This window comes from Colias croceus, chromosome 3, assembly GCF_905220415.1.
Source record: "Colias croceus chromosome 3, ilColCroc2.1".
Lineage (NCBI taxonomy): Eukaryota > Metazoa > Arthropoda > Insecta > Lepidoptera > Pieridae > Colias > Colias croceus.
In genome coordinates this window covers 9712942-9738154 of record NC_059539.1, presented here as the reverse complement: position 1 = coordinate 9738154, position 25213 = coordinate 9712942, and the positions used below count along the sequence as shown (strand labels likewise).

At 34.6% G+C, this 25213-nt stretch overlaps 4 protein-coding genes across 9 annotated transcripts in view; 2 read left to right on the top strand and 2 right to left on the bottom strand.

The window, feature by feature from the left end:
- The window catches only part of LOC123705898 (dynein axonemal heavy chain 7), a 51489-nt gene extending 50943 nt beyond the window's left edge, over positions 1-546 (bottom strand). Inside the window, exon 1 of the mRNA XM_045654986.1 lies at positions 522-546. The gene's annotated coding sequence lies outside the window, so the exon portion shown is untranslated. The remainder of the gene's footprint in view (positions 1-521) is intronic.
- Positions 343-8162, top strand: LOC123705896 (elongation factor Ts, mitochondrial). 3 transcript variants are annotated; one of them, XM_045654982.1, is made up of 5 exons: positions 722-766; positions 840-884; positions 1982-2131; positions 2509-2760; positions 7543-8162. In XM_045654982.1, the coding sequence occupies exons 1-5, from the start codon at positions 737-739 to the stop codon at positions 8062-8064; spliced, it is 999 nt and encodes a 332-aa protein (XP_045510938.1). In that variant the 5' UTR covers positions 722-736; the 3' UTR covers positions 8065-8162. The 3 variants fall into 3 exon arrangements, with proteins under 3 accessions (XP_045510939.1, XP_045510938.1, XP_045510940.1); XM_045654983.1 differs by lacking the exons at positions 722-766; positions 840-884 and adding an exon at positions 343-507; XM_045654984.1 differs by lacking the exons at positions 722-766; positions 840-884 and adding an exon at positions 1227-1442.
- An 18-nt stretch (positions 8163-8180) lies between these two features.
- Positions 8181-8730, bottom strand: LOC123705894. Its single transcript, XM_045654980.1, has one exon. The coding sequence runs from the start codon at positions 8673-8675 to the stop codon at positions 8202-8204; it is 474 nt and encodes a 157-aa protein (XP_045510936.1). The 5' UTR covers positions 8676-8730; the 3' UTR covers positions 8181-8201.
- A 1418-nt stretch (positions 8731-10148) lies between these two features.
- LOC123705777 (villin-like protein quail) lies at positions 10149-24853 on the top strand. 4 transcript variants are annotated; one of them, XM_045654784.1, is made up of 16 exons: positions 10149-10255; positions 12775-12867; positions 18358-18471; positions 19049-19254; positions 19511-19715; positions 19832-20137; positions 20220-20516; positions 20824-21021; positions 21525-21611; positions 21697-21790; positions 22057-22287; positions 22827-22964; positions 23226-23381; positions 23643-23749; positions 23833-24018; positions 24381-24853. In XM_045654784.1, the coding sequence occupies exons 1-16, from the start codon at positions 10241-10243 to the stop codon at positions 24492-24494; spliced, it is 2547 nt and encodes an 848-aa protein (XP_045510740.1). In that variant the 5' UTR covers positions 10149-10240; the 3' UTR covers positions 24495-24853. The 4 variants fall into 4 exon arrangements, with proteins under 4 accessions (XP_045510740.1, XP_045510738.1, XP_045510739.1 ...); XM_045654782.1 differs by lacking the exon at positions 10149-10255 and adding an exon at positions 10653-10745; XM_045654783.1 differs by lacking the exon at positions 10149-10255 and adding an exon at positions 10810-10958.
- The last annotated feature ends 360 nt before the right edge of the window (positions 24854-25213 follow it).

Below are 25213 nucleotides of genomic sequence, written 5' to 3'. Positions count from 1 at the left end.
ATTCAAAAATTATAATTATTAGATACACTTTCATGTTTAAGACTTCGGAGGAAACTTTGTTACAAAGTTTAAAAATGATAGTTAATTTTTTTTTTAATTTGAAATTCCCGCCAATTGACGTACAATGGCGGGAATTTCGAAAATTTGTCGAACAATATAGCAAAATTAAGAAAAAATTATATGTAAAGTAGCATCAAATTTTATTGGCTTCAAATTGGCTTTATTTTTTATTTATCTTTTATATATTAATTCCATAATAACTTCAATTATTTCGTACCATAACCGGACTAGTTTTTCGACGAAATTTAAGCTGTCACTCAATGACAGTTTGGGTTTGACAGAACTTGAAGTTGTAGAATGATGGATTTTTCAATTTTCTAACCAAAATCTTGTACAATTTTATTGATTTACGTGATTCCAATTCAATAATATTGTATAAGAAAAATATTAAAACAATATTGTTGCGCCTCACGAAACTCGACTTACTTTGTTAATCGCTTTAAAAAGGTAAAAATACAAACTTCTCTCGTATTCTGGACTTCAAATTTCTTAAATAACACTTATTTTACATCATTTGATTATGAGTAAATATAAATATATTATTTAAATCAACTCTCCTATGATCTACTGATCATTAAATAACAATGCAAAGTTATTGATTTCTCCATGACAACGTATGCTATCTTTTTAATACGATTGTAGAATACAAATTGCACACGGCCAGTTTTAGTACCTTATGACAGTTATAAAGATTTCACACAAGTATGTAGGTAATCAAAGTACTAATCTATATATAACTGGATGATACAATTCTTAAATATTTTTGTTTTCATTTATAGGTTTTGATTTTTGTCATGAAACAAACAGTTAAATTATATTCTAAGGTAACAGATAGAATACTTTTGCTGAGCCTACTAGCCATGTATAGCTTATAGACTGTACATATTTTTTTTTTTTTTTTTTTTTGTATGGTGTTTCTCAATGTTAGCCAGAAGGGCTTCTACATTTTAACGCGGACGCGGGGGTGAACTGAAGGTTCGCCCTGGTAGCGACATGCACAAGGGCGTCCCCCCTTGACGGGGACCACGAACCTCGGCTTGAGCTGTCGCTTGAGTGGAGGAGGCCAGAAGGGCCCTAATCGGACGGGAGACTGTACATAGCTACTAATTATATGTATGCAGAATTTCTGTGTTATGGTTTGATAGCCTTGAACTGAGTGGAGTGATGATGTCATAAACCAGGCCATGTAAACATAGTTACTTTAGCAAGGCTTGAATGAGTGGATCATCTAGCTGTATTATCCTCAAAAAAATAATTAGTGAATGCTGTTTTGATGTTTTGGTTGTGTTGTTATTTCAATAATTGTGTAAACAGATGTGTATAGAAAAGTTACTACTTGTATGATAGTAGGATTAATGTGATATTGAACAGTGTTCTTATGTGTAAGCTTACTTTTTTATTAATATTTTATACTTATACTTATTTATACCATAGAATAAAGTTTACTTTGTAATTCAAAGTATAAGAACAGAAATATATCTCTAAATACTTTTTTTAAGTAATTGCAAAATCATGTGTTCATTCTACTCTTATAACAGCACTGAGTGTGAATGTGTAAATAACATCATTAAGAAAAGCTTCTTAAGATGATTTATTTAAATGTAATTAAGGGCCGATTTTTCAATGCTTGGTTAAAACTTATTCGTCGAATAGCGTATTAAACTACCATTTCAAAATTGTATTCTACTTGCCCGTATTTGACAGTTTACAGGTGATATTTTAATATGTTTGTGTAATATTTTATTGGATGGATAAATTTTAACCAAGGAATGAAAAATCGGCCCTTAATAAAATAAAATATATGACTCATTTACAACTTAAAACTTGATGTAACAATGATTTTATCAATCACATACATAACAATGGATGGCCAAATAAATAATTTCTTAGAAAAGTAATGGAATTTCTTTTATAATTACAGATGATCTTTCAATTAGTAAGGAGTTTCCACACAAGCTTTGGTTGCCATGCCGCAGAATCATCTTTGTTGGCTAAACTAAGGAAGAAAACAGGATACACTATTGCCAACTGCAAGAAGGCCTTGGAAATGCATAATAATGATAGTGATAAGGTAATGAAAGCAGTAATATCAAGTTATGAATAAAAGATTAACAATATTAACGATTGTATAAGTTAAGCAATATTCTAATGTGTGGGCTAAGAACTAGAATAGTGTCCAGGCATAATTACAACACAGGAGAGTAGGAAAACAACTCATTTATTTATGTTGCATGCTTTTAGAATAATAGAAAAGTTTTAATTTGAACAACATTTATTTTTCAAAACAGTTATGATTAAAGAGCAAACTTTATTGTGTAAAGCTAATATAAATTATCATTAATTAAAAATTAGCTAATATAATATAAAAGTATAATATTATATCAACAAACTACAAAAATATTTTATAGTTTGACAATTTTACTTAAAAAAACTATTGTGAATTTTCAGGCTGAAGCGTGGCTGAACGAGCAAGCACAGGCCATGGGTTGGGCAAAAGCAACAAAGCTAGCTGGAAGGAAAGCACTACAGGGGCTTGTTGCTGTTAAATTTGACAAGAACCACGGAGCTCTCGTAGAGCTAAACTGTGAAACTGACTTTGTGGCTAAGAACGAAAAGTTCCACAAAATGATGGAAGATGCTACGCTCGCTTGCTATAAATTCGCCCACACACACATGCAAGCTAAAGGACCTATTACAAAAGTAAGTAAAATATGGTATTTGCTGTATAATATCTTTAAGGTCGTTCCCTGAGCGAGTGACCTTGAGCATTCACACTTCTTTCCCGAACCACTGCTATCCGCCGCTTCTACAATACTTCGCAAATAATTCTTGCGCCATCTAACGCGCATCCGCGTGAACTGTTTCAAATACAAGTAAAATTCACAGAGCTCAGAAGTAACAGACATGGCATTTAAAATATTTTTTTATAGAAAAACATTATAATGGTGCTAACACATAATTTTGGTCTTTACCAATTCAGAGTTAAATTATAGTCATATGGATGAATTTTATATTAAATTTTTAAAATGAATCAAAATTGATGGTACTCTGTAATGATCATCATTCGGTGATATTTTGATATTTCTTTTAAACTAGATAATCCCATTCAAATGTTATCCAAAAACTGTCGCCAAATGGTTTCTAGTTGAAATAACTTTTTGTCATTGGTGTCATTTTCATGGTTTTTGGGGTACCTATTAACCAATATGAAGTCAAAATTAAAATTCAAGATTGCGCCGACGATAATTTGCATCTTTTTGTCATGGGTGTCATTTTCATGGTTTTTGGGATAGGTTTTAACCAATATGAGGTCAAAACTAAAATTCAAGATGGCGTCGACGAAAATTTTACATCTTTTTGTCATGGGTCTCATTTTCTTGGTTTTTGGGGTAGGTATAAACCAATATGAGGTCAAAATTAAAATTCAAGATGGCGCCGACGAAAATTTTACATCTTTTTGTCATGGGTGTCATTTTCATGGTTTTTGGGGTAGCTATTAACCAATATGAGGTCAAAATTAAAATGTAAGATAGCGCCGATGAAAATTTTACATCTTTTCGTCATGGGTGTCATTTTCATGGTTTTTGGGGTACCTATTAACCAATATGAGGTCAAAATTAAAATTCAAGATGGCGCCGACGAAAATTTTACATCCTTTTGTCATGGGTGTCATTTTCATGGTTTTGGGGGTAGGTATAAACCAATATGAGGTCAAAATTAAAATTCAAGATGGCGCCGACGAAAATTTTACATCTTTTTGTCATGGGTGTCATTTTCATGGTTTTTGGGGTAGCTATCAACCAATATGAGGTCAAAATTAAAATGTAAGATAGCGCCGATGAAAATTTTACATCTTTTCGTCATGGTTGTCATTTTCATGGTTTTTGGGGTACCTATTAACCAATATGAGGTCAAAATTAAAATTCAAGATGGCGCCGACGAAAATTTTACATCCTTTTGTCATGGGTGTCATTTTCATGGTTTTGGGGGTAGGTATAAACCAATATGAGGTCAAAATTAAAATTCAAGATGGCGCCGACGAAAATTTTACATCTTTTTGTCATGGGTGTCATTTTCATGGTTTTTGGGGTAGCTATTAACCAATATGAGGTCAAAATTAAAATGTAAGATAGCGCCGATGAAAATTTTACATCTTTTCGTCATGGGTGTCATTTTCAAGAATTCGACTATATAGCTTGTATTTGTTATTTTGTTTTAGTTTACTTTAAAGGAGAAAATTTCGCTTCAAAGGCCTTGTTTTATGTATCAAAAACAAGATCTATCACGAAAGCGAATTTTGTGATATTATTTGAGCCACGGCGTAAATACTCAAATTTGCTATCTAGTCGAATCCTATATATTACGGGAGAAATCAATTTAAAATAGCATTGATTATTGAAATACATATTTAGAAATGTAATGTAAAACGAAACTCTGTGTCAATATTCCGACAGATATTCGCTTTTTCACTGTATTCGCTCAACTTTGTTAATTGTTTAAAATAGAGTTCATCTAATATACGAAGAGAATAAAATAAAAAAGAGCGCGTGAGCCGAGAACACATGTCAGAAGTGAAACTTCTTTGGTAAGATTTATAGATACGAAAATCGCCGCCTTACTCCATGACGTGACGGTATTACCATGACGCGACCTTGAAATTTTACTCTCAATGCGCCTATAGAACTTTCACTTCAAAAAGCTACACCTAAACTACAGAATTTGAATTCTGTTCGATTAATATGTAAACGATTGTAAGAAAAACCACATAAATGACATCCATTTCGAAAAAATATCAAAATTTTGTCAGCGCCTTGTAGTATTTTAGATTTGACCTCATATAAGCTACCACAAAAACAATGAAAATGACACCCATAGCAAAAAGATGTAAAATTTTCGTCGTTGGATTTTAGTTTTGACCTCATATTGGTTTATAACTTAATAGCTAACCCAAAAACCATGAAAATGACACCCATGACAAAAATATGTAAAATTTTCATCGGCGCCATCTTGAATTTTAGTTTTGACCTCATATTGGTTTATACCTACCCCAAAAACCATGAAAATGACACCTATGACAAAAATATGTAAAATTTTCGTCGGCGCCATCTTGAATTTTAGTTTTGACCTCATATTGGTTTATACCTACCCCAAAAACCATGAAAATGACACCCATGACAAAGAGATGTAAAATTATCGTCGGCGCCATCTTGAATTTTAATGTTGACCTCATATTGGTTAATAGGTACCCCAAAAACCATGGAAATAACACCCATGACAAAAAGATGTAAAATTTTTCTCGGCGCCATCTTGGATTTTAGTTTTGACCTCATATTGGGTAATTTAGCTACCGCAAAAACCATGAAAATGACACCCATGACAAAAAGTAGTATACATACTTAAAACTTCAAATGTTGTTTGTCTAATCCTAATACTTATTCACTAAAAACTTAAAAAGTAAAATGTGATTTATTGCATAAATTAATAAATTTACTTATAATAATTTTTATAAAATATTTTCGATTATTAAAAAAATTATATTTATAAAGCATTTGAATGTTTTAAAAACTAAATATCATAATTATATAAAAAAAAATGTTGTGTGGTTTTATGAAACCACGGTAAAAGTGAAACTTTTTTCACACTATAGACATTTAACTAAAAATTATCGTATTTGTACGATAATTATCGTACATATCGTGCGTCACGCGACATGCGCTACACAGACCAAAAAGTTTGAGACGATGTAATAAAAGTTTCACTTTAATATATTATAATAACTAAAGCTCATTGACCAGTTATTATATTAATGATGATTTCTAAAATCTCACTATAAATTAATAGTAGTAGCGTCTATTCCTCGCTCATTGTTTGATATTCGTACTATTCGAATAAACATGGGTCACGTGATTGTCATGTGACGCTCACGGCTACAAACGACACAAGCTTCACCCTCGAGACCTAGCGGCCGACTGAACCTCCCATACAAGCGCAAGAGATATAGTTGCGAATACGCCCAAAATTTTTAATAAAATGTTTATAAAATCTAGTATAGGTCTTATCAAAAAAAAATTTTTACCATAATTTTCGTAATGAAATTGCCTATCCAATAGTGTAAATACCAAATCAAAAGAATCATTAGTTTAAGAGGAGATACACGGTAAACATAATTATTTCTAATTTCTGGGATTTCTTTGGGAGGAGATTAATTAAACTTTAAGTCAATAAAATAACAAAATACTTTTACCATTTTTGAGCCAAGAATATGTAGAAATTTAATGTATTTTTATTTAGTTGATATATCTTTTGGATAAGAAGGAGATAGCTCCAGAAAACAGTACAAAAAACGGCTAGAGCTGGGTTTTACTCTATTCCGCGCCTTAACTTATACATATATTAGAAACAGTGATCTCCTATGAGAAAATGCCACATCTTGAACTATCCTTTGATATGCACATTTCTTAACAATTTGATATCTTCACTTTATTGTGTTGTGGTTAATCTGTACAATAATCTATCTATACATACATAATTATAATAAATCTGTAGAAGGGTCAATTCTGTACAATGAAAATATTCAAAAAATAAATAGCAGGGGGTGTTATTGGATCGATACCAAACCCAAATATGTGATTAAAAATTTTTTTGTCTGTCTGTATATTCAGGCGTCACGTAAAAACTAGCTCTTCTATTTCAATGAAACTTGGTTTATTTAAACCTTATTATCCTGGGCATAAAATAGGATACTTTTTATCCTGGAAAAATATATAGAAAAAAATAAATCTTAATTTTTCAGTTTTTTGTTCTGTAGAACCGCAAACACACGTTGCGTTAGCAACGTCTTACAAGTTCAAAATGGAGAAAAAAACCATGCGATGACCGACATCCGCGCGGAAAGAGTTGCGGGCGGAAGCTAGTCTATCTATACATATAATAAATCTGTAGAAGGGTCAATTCTGTACATTGAAAATATTGAAAAAATAAATAGCAGGGGGTGTTACTGGATCGATACTAAACCCAAATATGTGATTAAAAAATTTTTTGTCTGTCTGTCTGTCTGTATGTTCAGCCCCCCTAGCCAAGTGGCATTCTGTTAGCGTAGCGTTCAATAGAATAGACTACGAATGTATGAGATTGACGTAAGCTGTAGACAAATACGTTTGTCTACAGCTTACGTCAATCTCATACATTCGTAGTCTATTCTATTGAACGCTACGCTAACAGAAAGCCACTTGGCTAGGGGGGCAGGCATCACGTGAAAACTAACGGTTCGATTTCGATGAAACTTGGTATAATTATACCTTATTATCCTGGGCATAAAATAGGATACTTTTTATCCCGGAATAATACGTAGAAAAAAATAAATCTTAATTTTTCCGCGCGGACGGAGTCGCGGGCGGAAGCTAGTGTAAAATATTTGCTTATGGAAGCTTTCTCAAACAAACTGTATACATCCAGATAAATAATAATGTACTTTATTTTTAGATGGAGCTGGACAGTGAGCAATTGGGGAACCTTAGTATTGATGGTAAGAAGCTATCCGAAGTTATAGCTCTCTTCATCGGTTCTGTGGGAGAAAATGCCGTGCTCAGGCGTGCAGAGTGTTGGAAAGCAAACAGCAATGATGTAAAAATATCTGCGTACACTCATCCAGCTCCAGCTGTTCCAGGAGACTATTCAGCGGGAAAATATGGCGCGCTCTTAGCTTACAAGCAACCAAATGACGTAGAAGATATTGGGAGACAATTATGCCAACATATTGTAGGTTGTGCTCCATTGAAGATTGGTAACAAAGAAAAAGATGAACAAGCTAAAAATTCAGATGACGAAACATGTTTGATCTATCAAGAATATTTATTAGATCCTTCATACACTGTCCTAGAAATTTTGGAGCAAAACAAAGTTGAAATTATTGACTACGTTCGATTTTCTTGTGGTGAATCAGAAGAGGCAGCAATGCCTGGCGTAGAGAAACAACCTTTGGATACTGTTCAAACATTACAGTAATTTAAGGTTTTCGAATTTTGTAGGAAATAAATGAAACACATTGTTGATTAAATACATAGATATTTATTTGCATTTAACTAATAAATTACTTCAAAATATTGATGGGGTTTTAATGATATTAATCCTTATTAACATTATTATTTATCAGAGTTAATTGTTTTGATTTTCGATTTTCCTTTCCATAAAAACATTCTGCAATCTTTTTTCCAAAACATAGCTATTTCATTGGGTTCAAAGTTATATCCGTGATGGTTTAAAACTTCGGGCGAAACGACATGGAGGGCGAGGGTAGATTTTTCTCTAGTTCTGAATGGCCCAGTCACTGCGGGTTTGAGAAGGCAACCACATGGGCAAACTGGTGCCGTTTTGGGTGAGCATGATAAATTTTTATTACCAATACCCATTCTTTGGAAATTGCCACAAAATCTCAACTCTTCAACCGCTCCTGTAAACGATTGAGTAGCCCGTAATGCCATCGGTCGCGCACATTGATTTTCTGCATTATTTCTAAAGCCAACAGCGGATAACGATTTCTTTGTAACATTGGGACTGTTTTCCGGACTTAATTCATCAAATTCGTATTCCTTGTCTGAATTATCGTCTGTGTACATTATTAAATTTGACCGAAATTACTAAACGTAAATAATGACTTTGTCACAATTTTTTTTTTTTCTTTTAGCTGCTGACTTTGAAGTAAATACTTTTTCGACCATTTCTTTCGACCATAAACGACAATACGGAGGAAATTGGTAGCTGGTGGGTATTTTTATTTATTAGAGTTCCAAACATGTTTCGTATCTCACAAGGAAAAACGGAACCCTTATAGGTATCACTTTGCTGTCCATAATATGTCTGTCTGTCTACGTATCTAGCTGAAATTTATATTGAATACTCAAGTCGTCCCTTGTAGCTGTGACACGTGAACGCAAGCAAAAGATACACCTGTTTGTGCTGCAAATTTCGACATGCGCAAGGGAATCAAAACCAACATGATACTTTCCGTGAACACGGTCTTGAAATATGGTGCGAACTACGAAGCTAGGTTTTATAGCACAGATAAAGCGAAAATTGCTAAAAGTATAAATGTTACAACATCGTAAAAAATAGGTTTGTCCGGAGCCCCGAGTCAGACTCGCTCTTGGCCGGTTTTTACATACGTCTGAAATAACGAAATAGGTAGGGTACACAGTTCTGTGACGAAATATCTTTAGCGTACCTAGATATACAGGTGTGGCGTAATAAATGGATTATCTTTGGATTATATTCTGATTATTTTTTGTTTAGTAGTTTTTACAAAAAATTTTACGTAGGCAATTCCGTTTTTTGCCGCGCGACGTTCAAAGAAAATTCAAAGCAAATAATAATATTTTGGGTTTGCATAAGATAATTAACTTTTTAAATATTTTTCGGGTAAAAACTTTTGCCACTTTTAATGATATTTTCACAGATTTTATACACACCTTGAGTCATTGTGTGTGTTTAATCTATACTAATATTATAAAGCTGCAGAGTTTGTTTGTTTGAACGCGCTTATCTCAGGTACTACTGGTCCGATTTTAAAAATTATTTCGGTGTTAGATACCTGTGTTAGATACCTCATTCATCGAGTAAGGCTATAAGGCTATATTATAACATATCACGCTAAGACCAACAGGAGCGGAGCACTGCGGGATAGATCATAGAACGATTACATATTTTATTTTTTCTCACAACGATACCGCAGTAGCTATACGCCCCTGTGAGTATGGATGTAAGTATGTTTCATGTGTAAAAAAAATGAAACATAGTAGCATTGAGAAAACTTTTTATTTTTAATGATTACCAAGAACCTCGGAGACAGAATCCAATTAAATCGAATTATTGCGTGATACAAATTCTGTCTCGAATATAAAATTGGCGTGCACCGTTTGAAATTTGAGTTATGAAATCCGATATCACTTTTCGGTGTTAGATCATGATGGTTTTATCGCCCGTATCCAACAAACGAAAGTGAACGTGTATGGAATGGTACAAAGTGCGCGTCCGAGCGTACATCCTGTGGCACTTGGCAGACCAATTGGTCACGAAATATTTCGCAGCAGTCCCAGTGGCACAGCGAAGCAGCATCATGTGCACAAGAGCCTCGAGCCTGATAACCGATCGGCGCTAGGGAAAGTGTAACTTGCAACCAACACCGATGGATGCGTATCAGGTTCGATAGATTCTTCATTTACTTTCAATGATGTTTAATAACTTTTACTTTAGATCTTTTATAATATCGATATTATATTTTTTAACCAACTTCAAAATAAATCTTAAAGTACCTAGTAATTAGCACACTTGTTTCGTTCGCAACGAAATTGGTCAAATCGTGTCTAGTGGTAGAGATAAAGATAATCATCGTGACTTAAAAAATCTAGAACATTGTTTAGCAAATTAATAACGAGACACCCCAGTAATATTATAACTAGTCGCTCACAAATAAGTAATTTAATGAGACAATCCATCAAGCTCGAGATAAAAACAGCCTACTGTGCAATCAAAGTTATGCATCAGCTGCTCTAGATATTAATAATTATTTACTGTTAATTACAATTAAACTAAAAAACTGAAGCCACCGTGAGATGAAAATCGCCGCAGCCATCAATCGTACACGGCAGACTTTCGCGGGCCTTAATTTATTCCTCTATTTAATAAAATATGTAAGTGCAGTCAGCGTGAAACAATTTTCTTTTTCTCGTGCGATCGCCGGTGGTTAGTCTGTGAAGTGTGCATGGACGGTTCGGTCGCATTGAGTTACTTTCAGTGCTTCGCTAGTGACTGCGTTGTGTTTGACGATTGTGCGTTTAGGTGATGGAAGCGCGTCTTCCCTGACCGCGGCCAAAATGCATATCCTGGAAATAGGCGCTGAGCAAGTAATTAGTATGAAGTCTATTAATAACACTTATGCCATAGCTATACTTAGATTAACATAAATTATTAACAAAAATATTTGTGAAATCACAAACCAAAACATCGTACCTATGTTTACATCAAATGTGTATGGATAAATCTTAGGTATGGATGTTTAAATTTTAAAATAATATTTGTGTGGGTTGACGGCAAAAGTGAGACGAAACAAGTGAACTTTAAGCTCCCAGAAAGTCACGCACGGTGCTTTTAAAACACAATTAGTTAAGTAGGTACCTATTATGTCTTTTTGAAATCGTTGATAAAGGATTAATTTAAGTGATCACAATATTATATTGTTTTATGTTAAAAATAACGAGAAGTGTCCAAGTTAACCCTTACCATAACCTACCTTTCAATAGTTAAGAGACTCTTCCGAATTGGTCGAGCCCTTTCGTACACTCGTTTGGGTAAACAAACGGACATATTACGTGATACGATTTTATATCATTTATATTACGCGAAGTCTCATAAGCTCTGCATAAATATGAAATAGGTAACTAGTACTTAGGTACCTATCTAACTTTTACCTCATACATAATCTTATTTCTAATATTTTTTATTTTTGTATGGATTATTATCCACACCGTGATAGTTCACATTAAGAAACCTACAGATACCTACATAATATACAAACCCTTATTTTTGCCATCCCGTAAAATATAAGGAAAAAATATATGCTTTGCCACCATTAATAGGTATGTACCTACTTACATGTTTTTCATGAGCTAAAAAAAATTTGACCAACCTTGTAGGCACAGGAACATACAATACGGAAAAGTACCTTGATATTTTTACATAATGGCACATCAGATAAATCAGAGCGTCACGCCTATCTTTTGAATAGAATTTGACATAATTATTCACCATTGTTCGCGATTATCTACAGAATTCGTATACATTTTGTATCTTGATGAATCGAATGGCGTCATTCCGCGTTCCACATTAGAGTAGTCTGCAATATAGCCACTCCCTGGACCTATTAGATACGATGGACGGAGGTCATGGTATACCCTTTCAATTCTTTGTGAGCTAACGGCTATTGTAAGCTATAGTTCCAATTAATCTTTATTTGAGACCATTAGTATCAGTCAACAAAATGTATTAGTAAGGAAATAGTATAGGTTTTCTTTTAGGAAATCGGAGCAAATGACCCGTTGTGATTTAGTTAAAAATCTCAAGACACAGAACAATAGTTCTCTATCTTGTGGGAAAAAAATGCTAAATGATGTGAACTACATTTTAGTGATTTAAGTAATAATACTACTTAGTAATAACCTACTCACTTAAGTGCATTAGGGATGCCTATTCTAGAATGTCACCAAATTAACATAAACCATTTAATATTTTATTGATACTTTTAAAGAGTTAGAAATCATTTAAAATTATTAGTCCTCCCACTATCCTGGTATTGAATTACTCTGATGGTATCTCATCAGCACAATGATTATTATCAATAGCTAAGTAGATCAAATTACGAAACTCGATAAATTATTGATTTTCTAGTTGAACTTTAGACAACAATCTGGTAAAATAACAAAATAATATAGCTATTAATGTCAATATGTGGTCAATAGGTATGTTATGCTCGTAAGTTATTATCAATTATTATCTCACGACACCTACCGTCAAATGACACGATCTTGAGCATAATCTTGAGTAATTTCGCCGGTAGTAAAGCATGTGTGTTGTACGAATAAATTTAGATGTGTAATTAATCTATTTTGTGTACTGCATATTACTTAGTGTTACAAAATGGTGATAACAAATATTGTGGCGCAGGATGAAGAAAATGGTCTGGCCAGAGTTCCTGTGGATGCAGCATTCAGGACTGTTCCTCGCGATCACACCACCTTCCTAGTATGGCGAGTCACGGTATGTACCACATTTTTATTCATAACTTTAGTTTTATAACTAAATAATTAGTATTATACTTTTCTATAAATAAACCGCTTCTTTAAGTCTCTAACTCAAGTATCTACATAATTATGTACCTACTAGATGTATGTAAGTATTTGTACAACATATTTTTTGTGTGTCTCTCGTGGCTTCAATATTAGGTAGGTAGGTATGTTGATATGAATCCATTGTGATGTATTGTGTTAATTGTACTTTGTTTAAGCATAATACAGCAAACCATATTTGAAACAAAACACGAAATGTGCAGATTTACATTATAATTACCATAGATACACGACGCTCGTCATCACGGTTCCCACTGACACGATCATGATCACGCATTGCGCAGCCGAAGGCGGGTTAGGAACCATTCAAAATCTTATTATGTGCAAAGCTTCAAAACTTTCACTAGCGAAACGGGGCACTTAAATGTATTGTATTAAAAAAACATGCAATTATTGTTAAAAAAGAAAATCCTGAACTTTTGCAAATATTGACCTGACCTGGCTGCACATAATTTCATTAGGTAACAGACAATACAATTCGCATTTTTTTTATTGAAACATGAGATAAGCGATTTTTGTGGATATAAATTAAGTTAGTTTTTGTTGTGTAAACTCGTTATGTATCATTATGTTGGTAGCATAATACAAAGACTGACATAAACGATATTGATAGTGCTTTCGTGATCAGTCTGTCTAGCTTCGCTTGAATGGAACTTAGGAGCCGTGACGAAGGATCATTAGCCTTCTTAGGTCAATGTCCAGGTTACCTTTATTTTGCAAAATAAGAATAGGTACCTACTACCTATACCTACTTTAACCTGAAAAATGATGAGTGCTTTTAAATTTAAGAATGGATAAATTTGTTTGAGTCGGTACATTTAAGTTTAATGCTTGCATTTTATTTAAATACCTATAGGTTAAAAACCGTTGCGCCCATTGGCATCATTACCATGTTTTTATAGCCATGGTCGGTGCCGCACTGTGGGAAACTTCTTAAAAATAAACAAGAACGTTATATTAGCTCTTTGTGCTGGATCACTCGGTGAAAGTCGCCACAAAAATTAATTCTCTTTGTTAGAACACCAGTATGACTCACCTACATTAAAATTTAATGAGTAAATTGTGATACAGCTGTGATATATACCTACGCTGTGTATTTTTATAAACAGACTAGCGATCCACATCGGATTCGCGTATTGGTTCCCTTCATAATTTTTTTAACATTTTGCCATCTTGGTATATTGTACCAATGTATAAGTTATATCTTTTTTTTACTAACTTCTCTAGCCTCATTAAAATTTGCAACCCTTCAACAAAGTTCAATCACGTTCAATCCTAGAAGTTCGACGGTTCAGAAACGAGAATCTAACAGCCTAACAAAGCTAAATTAGCGCTTAGAATATTATTGTGGACACAAACTTTAATTGTTAAATTTATACGTGCTTATTACTGTGAAAACTAATAATTCTATGTGGCACAGAAAAAGCTTAGAGAAAGAAAATTACGAGTTGAAAGTACTCATCGGGAAATAGCACTCCAACAGCCAACTAATTTAGCCTTTCTAATAGCCATGATTGCGATCGTAATCGCGACTGTGGGACCAACAGTGCCGTCTTTACCATAGGGGCACAGGGGGCCAGTGCCCAGGGCCCCCCATCGTCAGGGGGCCCCCCTGGAGGAGATGTAGGACTGACAATTTTTCTCACATAAATCTCAAAATATTTTATTAAAAAGCAATACAGCTTTTTAATGCCAGAACGTCAGATCATTTTCAGATTTATTCGAATCAAAACATCTATGTTATTACAAGGTTATTACATGGAATAATTCGAGTGATTCGAACACCATTATAATTAACTTTATATTTACTCAGACATTTACTCGAATTATTTATTTACTTATTAACGTAATATAATATATTTTTACTTGAATCATTTTGAGATTTATGAAAATTACTAACAAGTCTAAGTTTACAGAATAGCATTCAAGGGCGTTGTGACAAAACTTTAATCTCTGGGCCTCTAGACAAGTGGCAGAAACGCTAGAGAATAGAATCCACTATTGATACTAATTGATATAAGCTTATGACGTTTTGCTAATGTTTCGGTCACTCTACCAAGGACGACGACGACCACGACCAAAATTCCCATCCAGCCGAAATTTGGTGAAATTATTAAAAACACAATCTATACTTAATATAATAAAGCTGAAGAGTTTGTTTTTTTGTTTGAACGCGCTAATCTCGGGAACTACTGGTCCGATTTGAAAAATTATTTCGGTGCTAAATAGCCCACTTCTTTGGCAAGATTATAAGATACCAAAATCGTTGAATTACTCCATGACGTTACGGTATTGTTATGATGCAACCTTGAAATTTTACTCTCAACGCGCCTAAAGAAGTTTCACTTCAAAAATATATTAAAATTTCCCGACCTTCTGTTACTACGAAAAAATTTTTTCCTAAAAGTCAACAGATATAGGTTTTTCGTGATTTTTACCGAAACGGTAAGTTTTATCATATAACCACTTTTACCCAAATTGTAGATCATAAAATTATCTACTTATACAAAAGAATCAATACATTATTTTCCTAAGATGTAGCTTCCTACCATTTTCTAAGATATAACGATTTATAAACTCATTCTATCCTTATAATATGCACACGTTTCTTAAATCACTTCACACCTAAATGATTTTATGATAAAACTTATCGTTTCAGTATAAATCGCGAAATCACCTATTTTTTTATTTATTTATAACCTGGAATATGTTTTTTAATTCACGTACCGGAATGACAGTTAATTTTGAATTTTATTTTTAGTAATCCTTATTCCTTTGAACAATTTTACTAATTTTCTGCTGGATATGAAATTTTGTAGTTTTAAAGGTCCTAGAATTTAGTGAACTCTGTTCACACCGGACCATTTCTATACGAATAGATGACAAGCGTTTTGACTTTTGCCATTTGCCTAGGCTTTGAATAAATTATGTTAATAACGCACGCAATAATTTTGATCAATATGAAACGGCTACGAAAGAAAAAATCCAGATGCAAATTAAAAAGATAAATTTGAAAAAGAGAAAGGTATAAATTTATAAAGAACCGAACCGACTCGAACCCGCATCCTTCGCGCCATTCCGGGGCGGATGCTTGACCAACTCAGCCACTCGTGACCCGCCGGAGCAATCGAATTTATTCTATTCCTTCAGTTTTATGTGTCTTAAGGGACACACCGCACGCCATCTATTGAGATGATTTAACAACCATCTCAACCAATATGAAGCACTTTTCAGTGAATACAATATTGTAACGATGGAACACGACCTTTTTTGTTGAATTTATATTTTATTTATAAAGCATTTGAGTGCCATAAAACCTAAAATATAAATTCAAAGAGAAAGGTAATTTGAAAAAGTAATTCTTAAAATATTTCTTAATTAAATTTAATTAAAGTCAACTTTGGAGCGCCATTACAGCAGCAGCGTTTCAAATGAATTATATAAAAAAAAATAAGGAAAAAAGTTTCCTCAAAAGACCATATTATAATACAACATTGGTCAGAAGTAACTTTTTTGTAAAATGTATAAAAAAATGGAGCAAAAATTTTACATAGAAATTTTCTTTAAGTTTTCTTATTACTTCTTTAAGTTTCAATTTAGGGCAAAAACATAATATATAATTGTGGGAAAAAATTTGCGTACCTAGTTTGATTTCTTTATATTTCAAAGGGCCCCCAATTCTTGTGTGCCCAAGGGCCCCGGCATAGTCTAAGACGGCCCTGGGGACCAAGTTGCATTACATAAATGATCTCAACGAAGTACGATGCAAATAGCATGCATGCGACGCATCCTACTAAACTTTACATAAACAAAGCCAAGGGAAAGTTGTATTACAGTTAATTAAGCATATAGCAATAAATTGCGAGATGCATGCGAGAGTACGGCACGCGCGGTGGCCACAAGCAATGCGACCATTATCTCGACGTGATTTCAAACAGTATGATTAACCGTCTCAACGAGTCTCCGGCCTTATCTCTGCAATACACTCGGCAACTTTCGTTTTTCCACACAAAATATTGCAGCTTGTTGACATTCAATCTGATAAAAGTTTGCATTTGCTATTGTGGTGTCCTACCATCATGTGTTTGTTTATATCGCAGGTTTTATCTTGTTTCAAATAGCCGTAACTCGATGAGGAGAGCGGTGCATAAAATGAGGATATTGCGGTTAGTTTGTGGTCCACTGTGTGTCACTCTTTGTTAGAAAAAAATAGATAATTCAAAGCTAGGGTGGAAACAAGTTACCTACTATATAATTAGCTATAATTACACAGCAGATACTATGCACTATGCAGCATTCTGCTTACAAGTCTCATTGTTCTCCATCTTTAATCTTACTCTTTTTAATATAGTTACCTATTACATATATAAAAATGTATAATATATTCAACCTACTTTGTTTACGTCCCAGTGCAATATAATTTTCTCGTTAAACTGAGAACAAAGCTGCTATTGTAAAGTCGTACGCAGGAAATGAAGCGAATGCTAAGTCTTGTGAGGCTATGAAAGCTAACGGAAACTGTGATTCATTCTCACATCTACCGCTATGCAGGGGCTCAGCTGACCGAGACCGGCTGTTTAATCAGCTTATACCTAGTGCACGCTAAAAAATTAGACCAACAGATTTATTCGTCACGCTTATGATAAATAAATCGTAATTAGATGTTATCCGTTTCACCTAAATGTTACAAGAAATCTTAAAACATCATACCTGTACGATTTTTAACTTAATTAGTGCAATTAGTAGCATGTTCGTACCATTTAGCCCGCAGAATGATTAATGCGTTTCCGTTTGAATCTGGATGCAGGTTTGAGCCTGGGTAGCCCAGAAGGCTGATCATCAATATGCCCGAAACATACCATAGAAACAGCTACTAAATACAAACATACAAACAACACATTCACACAACACTTATTTGGGAACATCCGAACAATAACTAAATAAACAATGCTTTATGTAATGTTTACCAATTAATATTCATGCCACTATTATTTAGGTGTGTAAAGTGTATGTATGAACGCAATTTTACACACAGTTTTAATATATTCATAGATGTTAATCAACGAAACGACCACCGGACCGTGGTCGTTAACAAACGCCCCGACAATGTAAACATAATTTATATAAATACAGATTGTATTTCATATGAAATTAAATTAACGTGGACTGAATAAATTCAGAAATTTTACAGTCGTAACCATCCATATTTAAATGAACGTGTGTAAGCGTGGAGCTTTTTATAATTATTTATAACGTGACGTAAATATACGATACATCATCTACACCATATCGAATCTTATAAAATACGTAGCTTGTAAGTAAATACTTACAGTAACGTTACAGAAATTAAGTACATTGTAAGTATTTCGTAATCTTCAGATATAGATCATTGCGTTTTCAGGAATCAGCGACGGAATTACTCCCACGCTCGCACTACGGCACATTTTACGATACTGAGGCATACTTGGTGTACTCCGCGTCTCTGCCTGGCCAACCTGCAGGCCCTGATGTCATTGTAAGTATTGAAAGCACTTGACGAATTCTATTGTGAGAATGTTCTGACAAAAATAATTTAACACAAAATAGGAGGAAGTATTTTGATAAAATCGACATGATTATTTTGTTTTCTTATAATAAAATGATTAGAAAGCTCGATAAAAGTGTAAATTGAACCTTGCCTCTCTTAGATATTTCGAAAAGAAGAATACCTACGCTCAATGCATTTCACAAGAACCACATTATTATTTTGTACGTGAAAGTGAGCATCTATTCAGATATTCGTTGCATTGCAAAAAACATTGAACAGGTAGATAGGTAGTAGGTAATAAAAAACATAATATTTCCAAGAAACTATTGATGATAGTGGTGCTGCAATTTGACGAACCGACATCGAATCCACAATTAAAATAATTATGTGTTTAGAATTTTGTATATAAGAAGAAATAATAGTTAGAAAGTAAAATAATTAGCAATCGCTATGCCTGAAACTACATTTTGGAAACATTCAATTGGGACACATGAACCATAATTTCATCCTCGAAATTTTACTGTGAACATGAGCATATTGTTGATTATTCCGTTTAACACGTTAGCGGCGGGAAATAAAGGAGAATGGCAATAGCGAATGCGCTGAGCGTCACGTCCACACGTGGGCGGGCGAGCGCTGCGGGCTGGGTCCGCTGGCGCTGCGCCGCGCGAGCCAGCTCGCCACGCACGTCGCAGCTCCACTGGTCACCCACCGGGAGACCGCTACCAAGGAGTCGCCGAGACTACTGTCTTATTTCCGCGACGGTATAAGGTTAGCGATTTATGTAGCTTAAGATCCATTAATGCAAAACTCGTACAAATAGCACCAAGCCTAATACCTAATTTGACTTCTGTCTCTTAATAAATAAAAATTAATGAATATTAAATTGTATATAATTTTTTTTATAATTTATCTTCAATGTCATAATAAATTATCTTCAAAATCAATAAATTTATTCAGTTGCATAGAGGTATAAAGTGAAATAGATATAATGTGTGTAATTGTTAAATGCGCATTTTATTTTCAGAATCCTCTGTAATAGCTCTGGTAACGTAAATGGAGGAGGTCGGCTATACCGAGTCCGCGGACGCAGACCAGTACTGTTGCAGCTGGAACCGGTGTCTTGGGCTCACCTCTCCTCCGATGGGGTCTTCGTACTGGACACGTCATCTCTCATTGTATTGTGGTTAGGACGAGCTGCTAATCTTATTGAGAAGATGTTTGGTGCTAAGGTATTTGATGCTCATCCAACCCTTAATTGAACTTATCGCAGTCTTATATTTTTTATAATTTGAATTATTAATTATGTTTCGTTTATATATTTCTAAGTTCTGTAATATTTCAATAGATCGCGTATAGAATGGCACGCGGCGCGGACAAAGGCATGATGACCCGTCGAATCACAATAGCTCACGACGGATACGAGCAGACGCTACCAGCCGCAGACAAAAATCTTTTAGACGCTATGCTGGATCTCCGTGCCCGATCTGTAAAACCAGTTGCTCTAGGACAAGACCCTCCTCGTCCAGCTCGACTTTATAAAGTTACACAACCTCCAAGAGCGGTTACCGTTACTGTACCTTCACAGAAACCAGCTGCCCGTTTGGAAGAAATTAAACGTGCTCCACTTCACAAGGCTGATTTAAATGAAGATGTGAGTTCTGTTAATGCTAATTAAATATTATTTGTGAAACGTTAGCTGGATTATCTAATAACATTTTTACGATAATTTGCAGAACATATACATAGTAGACGCAGGATCTCGTGGGGTATGGGGATGGGTTGGCTTAAACGCACCGAAACCGCACAGCCGCGGCGCATTAGCCGCAGCCCGTGGGTTGGCTCGTGCGCGACGCTACTCTGGTCCCGTCTCAGTGACTGTGTCTGGTCGGGAACCATTAGAATTCGCGGCGTTATTTCATGAGTGGAACTGGTGTGATTCAAGACGGGATGTGAGACTGCGGGCCGCTCGCGCTGCTACTACGAAACTTGATGCCGTTAGCCTATCCACCAATGCGTGGTTAGCAGCTGAGGTAAGTAAATTAATTTAGCTGTAATTTTTAAAATATTTTCTATCAACTATTTTAATACGATGATTGTCTTTAAGGAATATAATAAAAATCTATCACGAACCGGGCTTCGAACCCGCATCTTATTGCAAACCGGGGCAACGCTAGCCTCTCGGACACCCGTGATCCCACCTAAGCAATAGAATTTCTTCTGCTCTATAAAATGTTCTTATCTATAAAGCATTTGAATGCAATAATGCAGAATATTCAAAAATGAATGCCGTTAGATACAATCTTTTTTTACCGAAATAATAACAATATTATTGTATAGGCCCAGGTACCAGACGACGGCTCAGGAGCCTTACGAATGTGGCGTGTGCGACGCGAAGAGGAGTGCGAACGCGAGCGAAGCGCGCTGCAAGAGCTGGAGCGGCCGCAGCAGGCGGTGTTCTACGACCGAGACTGCTACATCGCGCTGTACACCTACCACGCTCCTACCGGCGATCAAACTATTTTGTATTACTGGATGGTAATAACATTATTTTTATAGTAATACTAGCTTACCGCCCGCGGCTTCGCCCGCTTTCCTTAAAACGATTTGAGATTTAAACTATCCTATCTCTCAAGTTGGATCGAACTGCACATGGTGTGCGAATTTTATTATAATCGGTTGAGTGGTTTAGGAGTCCATTGAGGACAAACATTGTGACACGAGATTTATATATATTAAGATTAAAAAGAAAAGATAGCATTTATCGCAATCAGATAATTTTATTGACTAACTAACTTATTTAAATAAAACACGTCCTCTTTTAAAATCCAAACATAAAACATTAATCATACTACCATGAATCAATAATTTTGACTCCTATGGAAGCATCATAAACGAATTCTAGCTGAACTTTGATAAAATGTTCTTTTACGTCCAAACTGTTATGACTCTATGTATAGAATGAACCATAAATATTATGCATATAGCATACTATTTCTCACAATGGGGTTACGTCTGACCTCGATACCGTTTTATTTCAGGGTGGCTCTTCGCCAAATGATCTGAGGAATTTGGGTGCAAAGGAAGCCAGAGACCTCTATATAAAACTAGGGCGTCTTCCCATTCAGGTAATGTTATATTATTCAGATAAATAATAATTTAAATGATGTAAATAATATCGATCTAGAATAAATAATGCCCATCTCTTTACAGGCTTGGGTTTATCAAGGCAAAGAACCAGCACATTTTCTTCAAATATTCAAAGGACGAATGGTGACTTATTGTGGCAGCGCTACTAATTATGATCGTAAGGAATATTTCTCTTAATAAAATAACTTTTATTTTGCACTGCTACCTTCACAGAATCCTATTATAACCATAACATAATCATAATGGTACCGTACCCGGTACCGTAATTATAAGGTACAAAGTTACTATTGTCTAAGTAGGTACCATACATGCAAGGAAGCGTATTGCAAACCAAAGCCTTCATCACCTTCTCATAAGACTCATTCATCAAATCATCATACAAATACAATTTTCTTCATCTAATACATTATTCTGACTCTCCAGCCAGCGGCCGTCGCGTGATCCCACCACCACGCGCTCTCATCCAAGTATCCGGGCAGTACGCGCGCGAGGCCCGTGGTGTGGAGGTGTGTGGGGCTGGGATCGCGCGTGGTGCGTGCTACGTGGTGCGGGAGGGCGCGCGCGTGTGGGTGTGGTGCGCGGCCACCGCCACTGGGGATGAACGGGAGGTCGCTAAGAACATGGCCGCCGCGGAGCATGTGCTTGTGATGCAGGGTATAAATATAAATATAAATAAATATATTATAGGACATTATTACACAAATCGACCTAGTCCCACAGTAAGCTCAATTAAGGCTTGTGTTGTGGGTACTAGGCGACGATAAATATAATATTTAATACATATATAGATAATAACACCCAGACCCAAGAACAAATAATTGAGTTCATCACACAAATATTTGCCCTGACCGGGGATCGAACCCGGAACCGTCGGCTCAGTAGGCAGTTACTTTACCACTGCGCCAACCGCGTCGTCAAGGGTATAGTGTTGTTAATAATATTATAAGTTTGCTCTGACTGATTTAACGTAGTTATATTCAGTATTTATCTGATTGTATGGTTGATCTTGTACGATGTAAAGAAAGACAATCCATAATTATTTAACTTATTTCTTGAGATTTCCAGAAATAAAGCATGTAAAACAGTTAACTTAAATTTCGTAATAATTGTAGTTCATTAAATCGAATAACAGAAACTATAAAATATAAATAGCATAAAGCACGTAAATATCTACAATAACTTATTTTTTGTAGGAAAAGAAAAACCAGATTTCTGGGCTGCTTTGGGAGAGAGGCGTCATTTATTGGTAGCGTCACCACTGAAAGAAATGCAGCGACCTTTACCACCACGCCTCTTTTACGTCTCGATTTGCCCACCGGCACATTATTCTTGTAAGAAATCCTCTTTCATCTGAATTAAATTTTGTGTTATTTATGTTCGGTTAAACCATAAATTGAAAATTTGTTCAGTTGCATTTTGTAAAATGATAGATGATGATGTTAAATAACATGCAAAAAATATGATGTAACTACATTTGAACCGATCCACTTTAATATTTGGCGCACATAATAGGTCTGGTAAGTAGTTAAGTACATTAAAGATAAGAAATGAAACTAAATCTGTTTGCGTATTTATATATTTGGATATTCCAGTCGAAGAGATAGTGTCGTTCAGCCAATACGACCTGGCGCCCGAGATGGCGACGGTGCTGGACGTGCACGCGGCCGTGTTCGTGTGGCTCGGGGCGCACTCCTGCGTGCGCGCTAAGGACGACGCTAGGAACATCGGTCTGGCGTACTTGAATAATGGTAATTATTGTTGTGATCATGAAAAAAAGCTTAGCATTACTTTTATCCATTATGAATCAAACATAACAAAAATGTAGTTATGTTTTAAATGCACATTGCAAAAAATAACGACACTACAAGGCAATTTTTGAGAAATACAATATCTGACAGTTTTCGAATTTACCTAAAAAAATTATTGTAAAATGTATGTGAAAAATACAGCTTTAATGTTATATGAAAAATTCATCTTTAATTTATTCGTAAATAATTTTGTTTCAATAGATCCAGCAGCCCGCGATCTGGAAACACCAATATTCGTCCTCAGCCAAGGTCGAGAGCCACCCAATTTTACCGGATTCTTTCCACATTGGAAGAATTCTATGTGGAAGGTAATAAAAGATTTTATAACAAACAATCAACTCACACAAGATTAATTTTTTAGAAAATATCCAAATTCTAAATTGTTTTCCAGGGTCATAAAACATTTAGTGCAATAGTCAGCGCTTTAGAAGGAAAAGCGATAGTGCAAAATGGAAATAGCGCCCTACAAAACGGTAACACTGAGAATCAATTCGACCAGCACGAAAAGTACCCGCTTTCAGTTCTTCGCGGGCCGAAAGAACACATGCCGCTGGATGTTGACCCACTCACTAAAGAGGTAAAATTATAAGCATTACCTATTACTGCCTATTACTATACATTTTGCGCTTTAAAACAACGCTTAAAAGTTACCTAACATATGATTTGATGATACAGGTACAGTTATTTAATCACAAATGTCCTATTGAATCAGCATCTAGCTCGGTTCCACTTATAAAACAAATTTAAAAAGTGAAATGTACATACATCTTTTTTTCGTTGTATTAGAATGTGTTATTAACGGAAATTAATATCGGAAACTAGACAGTTACAAAGTGGTTACAAAAAATTTTACCTACCAATAAATTATAAAGCCATTTAGGTGCTGACTGTGGTACTAATGTCTTAAAATATACTGCATATATTTTTTACCGTTTCTAGCTTTACCTCACGCACGATGACTTCGTTTCAACATTCCACATGCCGTACAGCGAATTTCGAACTTTGCCGACTTGGAAACAAAAGGATATCAAGAAATCTGTGGGACTGTTTTAATCACAACTAATCGTCGCACATCACACACGCACCAAATATTCTAGTATTTCAAATAATTGTCACAAAAATATATGGATATTGTTATTATTTATCTATGTATAATTTTAATGTAATGAGATCTAATTATTAAAATATCAAATGTAGTTGTTGGGTGATAAAATTGTTATTTATTATATTAAGCATAAATGGAAATAAATTATTGTTCTATTGATAAAGTCAAAACAGCTTTTATTATTTAATAGATATATTGAATGTATTGCATTATATAGAAAAAAGATGATTCAATATTGTTAATTAATATTTTTAATTGTGATTGCTTTTTAATTAATGCTTTAGAAATAAAAAACTTATTTTTAAAATGTTATTTATTTTTCACAAATGTAGCACTTATTAGCTAGGCATTAATAATTATATGATAAAATTAATAATTATCTTTACAATATACAAATTCCTTAAAAAATCCATAAAATATTGGTTTATTTCAAAACATATGTACAATATAACTATCGATACATAACATAATAATATGCCTACATGATATGGGTATGGGCCGTGTAGCTAAGGCACGTGGTATTAGTATTGCATGACACATGTAGGTGTGTATCGGACGTACGTAGCTTACGTGCGTATACGCACATATAACAATTACGTCATTCAAAAATCTCTACTTTTAATCCTAACAATTTCTCAAAAATATCAATATATATGTCCAAATACAT